The sequence below is a fragment of the Pelodiscus sinensis genome, chromosome 8 (assembly GCF_049634645.1).
Source record: "Pelodiscus sinensis isolate JC-2024 chromosome 8, ASM4963464v1, whole genome shotgun sequence".
NCBI lineage: Eukaryota > Metazoa > Chordata > Testudines > Trionychidae > Pelodiscus > Pelodiscus sinensis.
Window position 1 is genome coordinate 23,710,372 of NC_134718.1, and position 14,682 is coordinate 23,725,053.

Consider the following 14,682-nt stretch of genomic DNA (forward strand, 5'->3'; position numbering starts at 1 on the left):
TCTGCCCAGGCTTCTACCTTCGACAGGAAGGATCGAAGAGAATACCACCTGCACTCCAAACTCCTTCACCTGTACTCCCAGAGCCCTGTAGTCACTCTTGATCCACTCAGTGTCACACCTCCCAGTATCATTTGTGCCCACATGGATAAGTAGCATGGGTAGTAGTCAGAGGGCTGGATAATCCTTGACAATGCCTCCGTAACATCTCGGATATGGGCCCCCAGCAGACAGCATACCTCCCGAGATGAAATGTCAGGGCGACAGATGGGCGCCTCCGTCCCCCTCAGAAGAGAGTCTCCGACCACCACTACCCTACGTTTCCTATTCGCAGTGGTGGCAGCAGACCTCCCAGTCTTGGGGGTACGAGGCTTCTTCTTCTCTGTTTTAGGGGGTGATTCCTTATCTCCTGTATCAAGAAGAGCATAATGGTTTCCTAGTACCACGGCAGGAGAGCTCGGAGTTGGGGTGGAGCACTGCCTGCTGCCAGAAGTAACCAGCTGCTAGTGTCCATCCTGTGCTGTCTCCTCCAACAGCGGTGTGCCAGCAGTCCTGTGTTCTGGTACAGTTACCTCAGCTGCCTCCACATGAGCACTGTCCAGGAATTGCTCGTGGATTCGGATGCTTCTCAACCTGGCCACCTCCTCCTGTAGCTCTCCCACCTGCTGCCTGAGAGATTCTACCAGCAGGCACCTTTCACATTGGATGGTCCCCCCAGCCTGGATATCAATAAGTGGGAATTGCAAGCCACAGTCCCTTCAAAACCACACCAGGATCTGGGTAGAGGCATCCATGCTCAGGCACTCTATCTGGCTACAGGTGCAGGTAGAGGAGACAGAAGCAGTGCTGGCACAGGTGTTGCACGTCTTCCTAACTATCGTAGGCCTCCCTCTGTTAAACTCCCCTGTCTGCAGCCCCCTGTCTGTCTTGCTCCCCTGGTCGCTCTGCCTCTGGCTTTTAAAGCATGTTGCAGTCCAGTAAAGTAGAGGCATTATTCCTTTGCTTTGGTCCCTGAAATTATGGCAGCCCCTGAATATGACATTAAGAGGTGTTTTCCAATGAGGGGGCCTCTAAAAAGGAAGGGTGTGGATGCTCCCTGTATGAGCATCCTTTTAAAATTGTCCAAGCATTTCAACTGGCAGCAGTTGCTGGAATAACAAGAAAATCCTGCCTGTTGGCTAACAGGGAAGTGCCTCGTGTAACTACTGAAACGGTCAGAGGCTATTTAGAAGATTAATCATAGAGGGAAAATATTTATAACTACGACTCTTTGTTTCCTTATAATATTTATGGGCAACATATAGGAAAGGAGGAACACGACGGATAAATAATATCCCATATGTAAACACGATGGCTTCAGCAAGTATTTTTTTTATTTAACAATTAATATTGATGTTCATTAATATAAATTACCACATTTCAGACGATATTGATGTCCTTGAGGCCAGATGTCACTGGCTGATTTTCAGCTTCGTGGGGGGAAATATCCTGTTTTGTGAATTTAATTATTGTGCCACGTTATTTAAAATACAGTAGCTACTTTGGGCCAGATTAATTTCTGGTGAAGTTAAGTTTCATAGTTCAAGCATTTGCTTATTGTTCAGTTCCTATAGTTGAGAAACCCATTTCTAAGATGGATTAATATACATTCTCAGATAGAGAAAAGGAACAAAAAGGAGAAATGTGATTTATTGCACTTTCTTTTATGTAATTGTAGTTGACTTCATATGGTCCAAATTCTGCCCTTGAATGCTCATACACAACTTCCATGTAAGTAAAGTCTATAGATCTTATATTTAGAATGGTTGTTTGGTCGATAACATCCTTCACTCTTTGGATTGGCTTATGTCCTCAAATATGGACATCATATTACAGTGAAGTAGTATAAACAATTATTTGGGGAGACAGCAGCAGCAGCCTCTCCATAAAATTGTTGCTCTTTTGGAATTTTGTTGTTCCACTTACTGCCTATTATGCCAGCTACAGTAGGCAAATTGTATGCACATGTGCTTGAAGATGGAGCTAAACTGTTGGTTGGCCAAAAGTGTGAGTTTAGAGCTCTAGTCATCAGTTGATTCATTCCAAGTATTCTACCATATAAACCACAGGCCTTCATCCTAGGCTGTGTCCAGACTCTGGGGTTTTTTCGAAAAAAGTAGCCTTTTTTCGAAAAAACTTCACCTGCATCTAGACTGCAGCCGCGTTCTTTCGAAATTAAATCGAAAGAATGCGGCTTTTCTTTCGACGGTGGTAAACCTAATTCCACGAGGAAGAACGCCTTCTTTCGAAAGTGCTCTTTCGAAAGAAGGCGTTCTTGACAGCAAACAGGCTTTTTAGAAAGAGAGCATCCAGACTCACTGGGTGCTTTCTTTCGAAAAAGCGGCTTGCTTTTTCGAAATTCCGCGTGCAGTCTAGACGCGCTTTTTCGAAAGAGGGTCTTTCGAAAGTATGTTTCGAAAGAGCCTCTTTCGAAAGAGGCTTGCAGTCTAGACATAGCCCTAGTGACTGAAGCTCAAAAAATATGCAGATCTGGAGTACAGCATGTTTAGAGTAGCTAGTAAAATCCTATAGTTCCTGCATTAAGGTTTTGACTCACAAAAAATCTCCCTTAAGTAACTTTTTTCAAGAGCTAAGCCTCTGTGACTCTGTAGGTATCATATGGCCCTACGGCATACCATTTAAAAATCTGCATTCGTCTTTATACAGATGAATGAATAAGGAATAGTTTCTAATTTGGCTATTATTTATTTATATACTAGCCAATTAGCCTCTCATAAGACGGGATTTTCAGGTCTCTCCTCCACGTCAGTTTTCTCTCCTGAGCTTCCGGTCTCTCTCTCTCTCTCTCTCTCTCTCTCTCCTCACCCTCCTCCTCCTATTGCCTCCCCCCCCTCTCAGCTCTCCTCCACCTCCTGCCTATCTCTCCGTCTCTCTCTGTCTCTTCTCCTCCCTCTCCTGCCTCTCACTCGGGGGACCACGGAGCCCAAACAGTCGCTTGCGCCACTTGCTCCCATGCGGCAGCCTGGCTGAGCGGTGCAGAATTCAGCCGTGCGCCACAGCGGGAGGCGAAGGGGGGCAGTGACGTTCACGGCCGGGGGCGGGGCCTGGAGCCGCTGTCACGCTGCACGTCACCGCCCCACCCCCCTTCGCCTCCTGCCGTGGTGCTCTGCTGACTTCTGCATTGCTCAGCCGGGCCGCTGCGGGGGAGCAAGCGGCTGATTGGGCTTCCCCGTGGCAGCCTGGCTGAGTGGCGCAGAAGTCAGCTGAGCGCCACAGCAGGAGGCGAAGGGGGGCAGTAGCATTCACAGCTGGGGGCGGGGCCTGGAGCCGCTGTCATGCTGCACGTCACCGCCCTACCCCCCTTTGCCTCCCGCCGTGACACTTGGCTGATTTCTGCGCCACTCAGCCGGGCTGCTGAGGGGGAGCAAGCGGCCATTTGGGCCCTGCACTCCCCATGCAGAACGAACTGCCCAGAGGGAGCAGCCAGTATTTCGAGCAACAGCACCGCTCAGAGGGAACAGCCAGCATTTCAGCGTTACGGACTCACAGACACTGGGCTACTATATATATAATGGCCAGATTCAAAACACATTGAACTAAGTGGAAAGATACCCACATATATCATTAGGTTTTAATCAGAAATTTGGAAATACTTTCCATCCTTTATAAAATATACAGTTTTCCCTTTTTGGTAACTTTTATACAAAGAAATAAAGTTTGAAGCATGAGGGGAGAGTACAGTACTGTAGATGGGGGAAATAATGGAAAGTTTCTTCAGGCTATGAAAACCTTGATTCAAATACAGCTTTGGGCCAAAGTATTACATTTTCTCATCATATATATAGTAGCCCAGTGTCTGTGAGTCTGTAACGCTGACGTACACGGCCACACACCCCGGATGTGTGCGTCAGCGCCCCGCCACCCTTCCCCTCCCTGCGCTGCTCAGCTGGTCCCCATGAATGGGGAGCACGGACCCCAAACGGCCGCTTGCCACTCGGGGCCCAGCTGAGTGGGACGCAGCACTGGTGCCGCTCATCTGGGCCCCGGCTAGGGTTGCCAGGTAGACCCCGCTAAAAAAACGGACATGCTTGTCTGGGAGGCAGACTGGCCGGGAGGGGGGCAGGGCTGGCTGGAAGGGGGGCAGGAAGCAGAACTGGCGGGGGTGGGAGGAGTGCAGCCACTGGCCACAGCCAGATTCCTTCCGGCCGTGCCCCCAGCAGGCGCTCCCTTTACTTGCCAGCAGAAGCCGGGCGGGGGCGGGGGCAGGGGCGGGACTGGGAGCCACTGCCCCCGCCTGGCTTCTGCTCGCAACCAGAGGCTCCCAGCTGGGAGACGGTCCACGATTGGCACTGGGAGCCTCTGGTCTCTGTAAAAGCCGGGCAAGGGGCGTAGCTGGGAGTCTCGGGCCCCCGCCCCACCCGGCTTTTGTGCACAACCACAGGGCTCCCAACGCCAGTCGCCCCCGACGGGCTTCCCTCCGGCGCCCAGCCGGAAATTCACAAAATACCAGACATTGCACATGTCCGGTATTTTCTGAATTTTTCTACCAGACAGAGGGCGCAAATACTGTCCAGTAGAAAACCAGACACCTGGAACCCTAGCCCCAACGGAAGCGTCGCTCAGCTGGGCCCCGGGCAGCAAGCAGCTATTTGGGGTCTGTGCTCCCCATGCATGTCACCGTGTACGTCACCCCCCCCCCTTGCGGCAGCCCGGCTGAGCAGGCAACACTCAGCCAAGCGCCATGGCAGGAGGGAAGAGGGGCGGGGAGAGACGGAGGAGAGAGAGAGGCAGGAGGAGAAGAGAAGAGAAAGGGATAGTGAGAGGCAGGAGGGGGAGAAGAGAAAGAGACGGAGAGAGAGGCAGGAGGTGGAGGAGAGCTGAGAGGGAGAGGAGAGAGAGAGAGAGACGGAGCGAGAGAGCTCAGGAGAGAAGACCTGAAAATCCTGTCTTATGACGGGCTAATTGGCTAGTTCAAGAAGAAATGAACAAGCATTAAATGTAGATTCTGATTTTCTGCAAGCATATTAGTAAATCCAAACCTTAATCTTAGCTTTTGCAGATTTTCAGACTTTGACATTTATTCTGTGAATAGATTGGTTCACTTCAGACTACATATGTAAATATGGCAGTTTTCCAATGACTTGAATTACTGCATAAGTAAATAGCTTGTTTTAATCTCCATAATATTTTTAGAGTGGACATTCTGTGCTATGACTATTAAGATATAACAGTCATAGAATGTTAAAATCTCTTTACATACACTATGAAAAGTTATTCCATGAGCCAGTGCTTGTTTTATGCAACAGAATCTTAAATAATATAATATAGTGAGCATAAAAAGTATTATAATGGTAATGTAAGCAACATTAATTTAAGTAACAGATGACATCTGGGGGAGAGGTAATTCTATATTCATAACTTATGCAAAATTAATTTTATAGCAGCCACCACATCTGTAGAACTCATTTATTAGATCTTCTTACCAATCCTGCTGTTCTATTTAGAAATATTTCTTTATTCTATGTTATTGTCTGTGCTATACCTACATTTTTAAAAAGGCAGTCTGGTAGTTCTCAACAAAAAATAAAAATGGTATACACATTGAGCAGTGTGGCTCCTTTCTATGACTTACCAATTTTTATGCACACCTCCACTAAAAAAGAATTAAATGAAAGGTAACTGTATACATCTATAGATTTAGAATAACCCTACCAAAGCTGACTCTAAACCTGCTTCACTTGTTCAAGTTAGAGCAGCCAATGGTCAGCTATAAATTTTCAGGGTTAGCGTGGTCCCCCAGAAAGTACTGCACAGCCTAGAGACCAGTAAAAATATACTGTAATTTAGTTCCACTTCCTCTGTCTCTGTCACATATCCTCTTGCCCCCCACTAACCATGACAAACCCTCTGCACTGCTGGGCCAGCCCAAGAATCCTAATAAGGAGGAATCCTTATCAGCCACTTCAAAGGTGGTGTAAGGTTTATCAGGCAGCGTAAGTGATTTGTCTTAAATCTAGTCACAGGCTGCAGAAAGTTAGAACTTTCTTTTAGGGACATTGTAACTGTTTATAAACAGTAGCATAATACTGACTTGTATTTCCTTCTGTGTTTTAAAAGAGATTTTACTACAGAGCCACTGCTGGTGTTAAACATGAGGCTTTGTTCTAAGTACAGAGTCTTAATTGCAGTTTTTAAAGGAAAGTGTTGCCTTAAAAGGATTCATTTAAGTGCAGTTGTTGACTCTGAGCTTTCACCACTATTCATTCATTCTAATTTTCCCCTGGACTTACAAAGAAAGCACCCTATAGGAAGGGACCTTAACGACCCTTTTACTGCTCATTACCTCTTATTACTAAACAAAATACTTCATAGTTCACTGTGCAATGTCATGTGCTTTAAAAAATCTTTTGGTTTAATTTTGTGACTGTTTTGGTTTATGGAAGAAACTAGTTCTGTGGTAACTTAGTTATAATCTGACAATTTAAGGGTGGTTATAAGTCTCCTAACAGAAAAGGAAGGAAGAATCTGTGGGGTCAGGAAGAAATTTTCCCCCAGATCAGATTGGCAGTGGCCTTCAGGAGTTTTCACCTTTCTCCACAATGTGTGGGTGAGGGGTCATTTGCCAGGCTTTGCTAGAATCTTGCTTTATCATTTCACTGCTAATGCTGGGGTCGCAAGCACTGGTACACTTCGGTCTTTCCTCTTCTCTGCCTATACCACACAATAATATAGTCTCCATTGGGTCTCCATCAGGCCCGCTAACCAAGAGGAGAAGGGGGGAGAAAGTGAGGCAGTTGGCCTGAGACCAGAAGTTTCAAAGGGGTCTGGAGCTTCTAGATGCTGCCTCTGCTACAGCCGCTGCCGTGTGGGCTGGAGCGCCAGTCCCCTTTGAATTGCCTCTGGAGCGCCATTCCATGTGGCTCTGAGAGCTGGGGGGATGTGCCGTCATCTGGGTGGTGCTAAAGGCTGACTGCCCTCAGCCCTACCCCTTCTACCTGAGGCATCCCCCCTTCCAAAGTCATGGAGCCACCCTCCGCCCTCCCCCCCACCAATCTTGCCTTAGGGCCCACCATGACTATCAGCCCCGCTGGTCTCATTTGCTTAGATTTCATTTTGGGTGTTGGGTTTAAACAAGCATATACTGGATGGTGTTGGTGGCCTGTGATATATAATATGATATGATCTTGTGGTGTCTCCTTGCCTTTATATGACTCTATTTAAAGGGAAACAGTAAGTTAAAAAGATTATCTTTAAAAACAACCAAATGAGCACCAAGAAAAGCTGAAAACCTCATTTATCCTTTAAAAAATTCATTTGATTACATCTGAATTTATTTTAAAAAGCTAATTTAGTTGTTATTGTTTATATTGGTTTCTCTTATTCTTTGATTTAGGAGGTATAGTTAGATGACTACTTACGGACAGCATTAAATCATAGTAAAATGCTTGAATAGAATTACATCATATACTATTGGGGCCTGATTTGGCACACTGTAACCCCAGTTTTACTCCAGTATAAGTCCTTTGGAATTAATAAAATAATGCAGTGATGAACTAGGACTTTTGACTCTAAGGGTAAGTCTACACATCATCACTTTTGACTCTAAGGGTTTGTCTACACATCATCACTTTTGACTCTAAGGGTATGTCTACCTCTGGTATCCTGAAATAGCTACTCCACGTCTTTACAAGCTACCCGTTATTTCAAAATATTTTTGAAATAACGGGCGTGCTGTTTTGGCATCCTGGTAACCCTCATTCCATGAGGGTTAAGGGATGTCTCAAAATAGCACTTTATTTAAAAATGTGGTGCTGCGTAGCACAAATTGTGTATCTTATTTTGAGTTTAGAGTGGATAGCCTAAGATATAGGCATGGCCATTTTTATTTCATAATAACCAGAACTCGCCAAGCCATAGCAAGCCCCGCTCGCCAGCTGCACAATTCAGCACGCTGCGCATGCACAGATCGCGCTGTGGCACCATGATGGGCTATAATCTACCCGCCCGTGGCCCGTGGCGAGTAGATTACCTAAATTGTCGAGCCCTGATAATAACCATTAATGTACACCCAACACTTCATTTCCAAACTTCATTATCCATGTAAGCATGGAAATGTACTGCTACGAACCTAAGGAAATAATCAGCTCCTCCCAGGTAAATTGTTCAGTTTTAAAGAGGGCCTCCCTACAAGTACATGTCAGAAATTAATAAATGGTGATTTGTAATAGCTGTTACTTGGCTTTCCAATTTCAAGCTCTTGGATGGTAACAAAAAGGTGCTATGAGTTTTGTCAGCCAAGCACTTTGTTTCCTTTCGGTGTTCGTAAAGTTGTGAGCTAGAATTAATCCTATATTATAAAGAGGGTTGTTGTTTTTAATCCAACTAGAATGTGATTGAACTTGTCAAACCAATGGACACCCTTTTCCCTGCTCCACTGGAAGAAGCTATATCTTATGATATTTATTCATCGTTTATTGCAGTACCTCCAGAATCAGAGGTAGAAATTGAGGTAAGGGTTTCTCATCTGTTCTAGTTTGAGTGCGCACACACACACGCACACACACACTTTCCTATAAGATCACAGTGAAAGTAATCAGTTTGAGTTCTCTGTTCATCTTATTCTACTAGAGTATAATGTGCGTTCAGTTTTAAGACTGAATGAAGTTGTTGCATTAATTTGTCAGCAAGGGAGCTTGTATGCAGTTAATTCAATTGGCCTCTCCCACAGTACCTCTGCAATGGCCAATATAAAAATCTCAGATCTCTCCCAAATTAGAGCATTTCCTATGCCAGCATACCACATTGCTCTTGTGTCTTTGGGCTGGTAATACTTTGATGTTGATAGTGGAATACTCCAACTAGACCGTTTCTTATGGCATTTATTTTTCATTTATTAGGAAATTGAGCAAGAGTGTCATCCAGAAGGGCTCCAACCAGAAACAGAATCTTTGGATGTAGATCCTATGGCTGGGTTCACCATTGCAGATGTTAAGTCAGTATTGGGTCAAATCACTAATGAAATTATTGGCAGCCTTCAGGTACTATTTTAGAAATATTTTCACTAATTCTAACTGTAGTTAATAAGTTAATTACTATAAACTGGAAAAAATATATTCATCTGCTGTAGAAATGTGGTTTCACAGGTATACATAAATTGCAGATTAGACATTTCACATGTCAAAAGAGCCAAAAATAGTAACATAATGCATCTTTACAATTGCTGTGTTATTTAGAAAGCCTGGGCTAAATCCTGCTGTCTTGGATATCAGTGGGAAAATTCCTTTCCCGTGTTGTAGAATCTGATGATGTGAGACACCGCATGCCATACTGAATATGCTCAAAATGAATTTTCAGAAACATACATCATTTGAAACTTACACACACACACACACACCCACACACACACACAATCTCTCAATTATTATGCATCACAAACATATGCATTAAAAACATATGTAAGCCTATTCTATCGTTTAGTTACTATATATGTAGTAATTACATTTATAGAAGAGTTGGACTATAGAGCATTGGACCATCTCATTTGACAGCCTGCTCCATCAAATAACTAAACATGCTGAAGAGAAACAGTTAACACTTCGTTCAATATCCATTATTGTCTTTATTGCAACTATCACTTTATATTAGCTGTTGAAGACTGAATTTGCCATTAAAATCTTATATGGTGCACATTTGCTCACAGTGATATACGTGCTTGTATGAGAAACAGTTCATTACTAATATCTGCAAATGGTTTGATATTGAGAAATTGTAGTTTTATGGATTATGCATGAATGGGAGATATCAGCTGGAAAATTTACACCTAGAATAGTGCCTGCAGGTTTGACTCTGTATTCTCATTCAGCTTGTTTAGAAATAGGGAGAAAACTTTGGGCCTGAACTGTGGCTTTCTTATGTATTTCTTTTAAGAACTTAAATATACATTTTTCTCTTGAACTCACAGATCCTAACCTTGGCAAAACTCCCAGTGAAGTCATTGAGAGTTTTGTATGAAAAAAAGATTGCAAAATCAAGTGAAAAATGCATTTTTACATCTACATTAATAAAAAAAAAAAGCTAACAGAATTTGATTCTAAAATTGTGGTCATTTTGTGCAGATGCAGTAAAGTATATTTTGCCCTCTTCAAATTCTCACAGAAAACTTAAAACAGTTGGAAGGACCATATCTTATTTTCTTTCCATTTCTGGTCTATTTTTGTTATGACACACCATATGTTTCCATGGACATACATAGCTAAGCATACTGAAAAGGTTATATGCATTCTAAGGCCAATAATATTCATGGAATTTGATCCAATGTGCCCAGATTTCTACAGGAAACAGCACTGCAGACTGCTACATGTTATTGCTGCCAAAGACTTTGCTAAAATATGTCATATCCCATGTACCTTCATTGCAAATACAGGCAGTCCCCAAGTTACGCGGATCCGACTTATGTCGGATCCGCAGTTACGAACGGGGCTTTTCTTGCCCCGGAGGACGGGAGCGGCGGGACGCCCAGATGAGCCGCGGTACCGCCGCCCGCGTTCTCCGGGGCGAGAAAAGCTGTTCCCTGTCTCCTTGGTTTGCTGGAAAGACCAGGGAGACGTGGAGCAAAGCCGCGGAGGACGCCCGCAGCGGGACAGCCGCGGCGTGCCTGGGCTGTCCCGCTGCGGGCGTCCTCCAAGGCTTTGCTCCCCGTCTACCTGGTCTGCTGGTCAGACCAGGGAGACATGGAGCAAAGCCTCGGAGGCCGCCCGCAGCGGGACAGCCGCGGCGCGCCTGGGCTGTCCTGCTGCGGGCATCCTCCGCGGCTTTGCGCCTCATCTCCCTGGTCTGCTGGGGGGGGGCATAGCTAGTGCCCCCTCGCCCCCAGCAGACCAGGCTTTTCTGCCCACGACGCCTGGGGTAGAACAGCTGGGGCGCTGCTGGGTTGGTCCCGCAGCGCCGCTCCTCGGCGCTACTGGACCAACCCGGCAGCACCCCAGCTGCTTTGCCCCAGGCGTCCTGATTCAGCCGCTGCTGGTCAGTTTCAGCAGCGGCTGAATCAGGACGCCTGGGGCAGAACAGCTGGGGTGCTGCTGGGTTGCTCCAGTAGCACCAAGGAGCGGCGCTACTGGACCAACCCAGCAGCACCCCAGCTGCTCTGCCCCAGGCGTCCCCAAGTCGGCCGCTGCTGAAACTGACCAGCGGCTGACTACAGTAAGCCCGAGGCAGAGTTGCTCTGCCCCCGGCTTCCTGGAATCAGCCGCTGATCAGTTTCAGCAGCAGCTGACTTGGGGTCGCCTGGGGTTCTTAAGTTGAATCTGTATGTAAGTCAAAACTGGCATCCAGATTCAGCCGCTGTTGAAACTGATCAGTTTCAGCAGCGGCTGAATCTGGACGCCAGTTCCGATTTACATACAGATTCAACTTCAGAACAAACCTACAGTCCCTATCTTGTACGTAACCCAGGGACTGCCTGTATTACATTGGAAATGTAAGCACTGAAATGCTTCAGAATTCTGGAGTGTCTGTGTATAATAATGAATATATATTATGTATGTAAGTCAGATGAGAAACATTTCATAAACCTTGTTTTTTATTATTTATTTCCAATATGCTTTCTAAGTTCCAGTAGTGGATCAGAAAAATGTATTACAGAAGAGACGTAATATCTGCAGTAAAAGAAAATACAGGCAGTCCCCGGGTTACATGGATCCGACTTACATCGGATCCCTACTTACAAACGGGGTGAGGCAACCCTGCACTAGCTGCTTCCTCCCAGCAGACTAGGAAGACACGAAGCTAGCGCCCCCCCAGCAGACCAGGGAGACGCGGAGCGGCTTTTCTCAGCAGACGCCTCAACTTGAGAATAAAGGACTGAGGGAAGTGAGGTGTGGGAAAATAAAACTGAGTTCTGGAGAAATGTTTGGCTAGAGTTTCCCCTACAATATGTACCAGTTCTGACTTACATACAAATTCAACTTAAGAACAAACCTACAGTCCCTATCTTGTACGTAACCCGGGGACTGCTTGTACTACATTAACCAAATCCTAGACCAATTTTTCTGAATTGGTATTTAGTGGAGAAATCTGAGAATAGAAACAAATTAGCATATTTCCCAATTTAAGATTACATGAAAAATGGCTGGCCCAATATAACTTCCTAGTCATGCAGACATATAACATTGGGATTGTACCTAGTAATATGGTAAAGTGTTATCACATAAGTACAGACTAGAACACCATAATATCTGCAAAACAGGAAGGCATGTTCAGGATAATGTCTGTTTTAAGGCACATAATATGTCAAACCCATAAGGAAAATGTGCATCACAAAATAGCTCCATCATAACCACTTTTTTTTCTGATTGTCTTCACAGACTGAGATAAACGAAAAACTGGAAATGCAAGAAGAGGCTTATACCATGAGAATAGAAAAATTAAAAAAAAGACTTGAGTAGCTAGACGAGAAGAATGGTGCTGGGCTTTAAAGAAATCTATGAAAACAAAAGAAGACAGTTATTATTAAATTTTTTTACAAAGGAAACTGTTGAGCTAAATATTCAGCCAAATTTCACAACTTTTCTGTCCCCTAATAGCACTTATATTTACTCTGTACTTAGAAAGATAAAAGAATTAGAATGATATATAATTCAAAAATATAAAAGTAAAGTCCACTTCTAAATAGAAATTTCTGATATAAATGTTTAAAATGTTAAAATTCTCAATAATTCCACTGCTTTGTTTCTCCTTTTGTAAAGAACTATGAAATATGGTTCTGGAATTTCACCCATCCACCCCAAATCTACAATGTATTTAATACCATTTAACATTTTTATGTACACCATTTTTAAATTACACAAATATAGGACTGGATCCTACATTTCTTTTTCAGACATAGCTTCTTCTGACTTCAGTAGGAGTTTTTTCTGAAAATTGTAACACTTTAATTCTGACTGCATTTGTTACTTGAATATACATTAGCATTGTTCATATTTTGTCGCATATAGTATAAATGTTGGGTAGCCCAAAATGAAACTTAACAAATAAAAGATAGGAGGCAAACTAACTGTGCAATATATTCAAGAATTGTAAAACCCATTCATTTTTACATTAAAGTTCTGACCCTTTGAAAGCACTTGGTTAAATATGAATCATGCTTCTAAGTTTACACTAAATATTAAATGGAATATTTGAAAACAGAACATTTTAAAGCAGTAAATGTACATGTTTGTTTAGCATAACATGTTTAAGAAATGATTTCCATTCCATATACGTTTTTGCTAGTGGAACATAAACATTAATGTCTCAACCTAATTGGGAAAGAGAATGAGTTATTTAAAGGGTCGTCTTTGTCACTCTTCCACTTGCAGGGGAAATATCACCTGGTGTGTATGGAACTGGGAATACAACCAGAAGGGGGCAGTGGCTGCTTATTATTCATGAAAAGTATTTTTAAAAATAAATCACATCCAATAGCACCATCAGATTGGGAACGGGCTGTGAATGTATTCTTGAGAACATATTTCAAATGTGGACACCATGAACTTGTAAAGTAACCTTAGAATTTTATATGGACAGAATATTTTTGATGAAGAAAAGGTTAGCTTCCTAAAGCACATTCTGGTTGGTTTATGCTTTTGATTTTGTCACTATTGGTCTCTGTTCATATAGCATTGGTCAACAAACTCATGAGGCTCCATGTCCAGCTATAAAGGCCAGCAGTTCCTAGTCTGTGCACACAAATAGCTCATAAGGAATAGTGTATGAAAGTCAACCCAAAATTACTCCCTAAAATATCTTCCGCTGGCCCAGATCAGCTGACTTGGGCTCACAGGGCTCTAAAATGATGTTGTAGACATTCAGGCTCAAGCTGAAGCCTGACCTCTGGAACCTAGTGAGGAGGGAGTGTCCTTGAGATCAGGCATTAGTCCATAGCCCTGTGCGCTCATGTCAGCTGACACAGCCACAAGTGGTTACATGTTGGGTAGACATACTCTGGGAGATGTATACAGCACTTTGCACTCATATAGTTTTCTTCATCTGCAAAGTATTGTTATGCTGCTTTGACAGGAAGACTTAGTATATATGTAGAACTGCTGAGGAGTCTACTAAAATTCCTACACAAGATTCAGATCCCACAGGCCAAACTTGTACAAACAGTTCAATTGAAGTAAATTAACATGGTCAGTGGCAAAATTCCCACTGAATTAAGTGAGGGCCAGGTTTTCACTCAGAGGTTCTATAAGGAGACACCATGATGAGAGATCTAGCCATATGATTCTCAAAACGTAAGCCCTGATTTTTAAAATGGAACTTCATTTTTTGTTTTAAAATGCTAATGTGAAATGCAACAGGTCATGCTCTCTGTGTAGTGGTACTAAAATAATATATAGCTACAATATATTGAATTAAGGATTCCTGACTTTTCTCAGTTAAAAATCAGACTTACTATTTTTGAGAGCCCTTGCAATCCTATATTGATATTCCTTGAAGAGTAGCTTATCTTGTCATTCCTTGTTCAAACAAGTGAGACTATTTCCAACTTACAGTATACTTAGCAAAAAGTAATACACATTAAAGATTAATACTATTACCCAGCACTTTCCAATGGACATAATTTAACCCGTTTAACCAGGTCCTTACTCTGAAGAATAGTAGAGAGGTAGCTGTGTTAGTCTGATCTTGCTAAAACAAAAGGAA

The 14,682-nt window shown here is 43.5% G+C and overlaps 1 protein-coding gene across 4 annotated transcripts in view; it reads left to right on the plus strand.

The window, feature by feature from the left end:
* Window positions 1-14,682, plus strand: part of LOC106733079 (ciliary-associated calcium-binding coiled-coil protein 1) — a 145,510-nt gene that overhangs the window by 114,276 nt on the left and 16,552 nt on the right. For 2 of the 4 annotated variants that reach the window (XM_075934880.1, XM_075934879.1), the window contains exons 6-8: window positions 8,384-8,506; window positions 8,895-9,035; window positions 12,360-13,117. In XM_075934880.1, coding sequence (XP_075790995.1) covers window positions 8,384-8,506; window positions 8,895-9,035; window positions 12,360-12,440 — 345 coding nt within the window. In that variant the 3' untranslated portion in view covers window positions 12,441-13,117. Of the gene's footprint in view, window positions 1-8,383; window positions 8,507-8,894; window positions 9,036-12,359; window positions 13,118-14,682 lie in introns of those variants that run through there. The other 2 variants (XR_012905583.1, XM_075934881.1) reach the window with 1 other exon arrangement.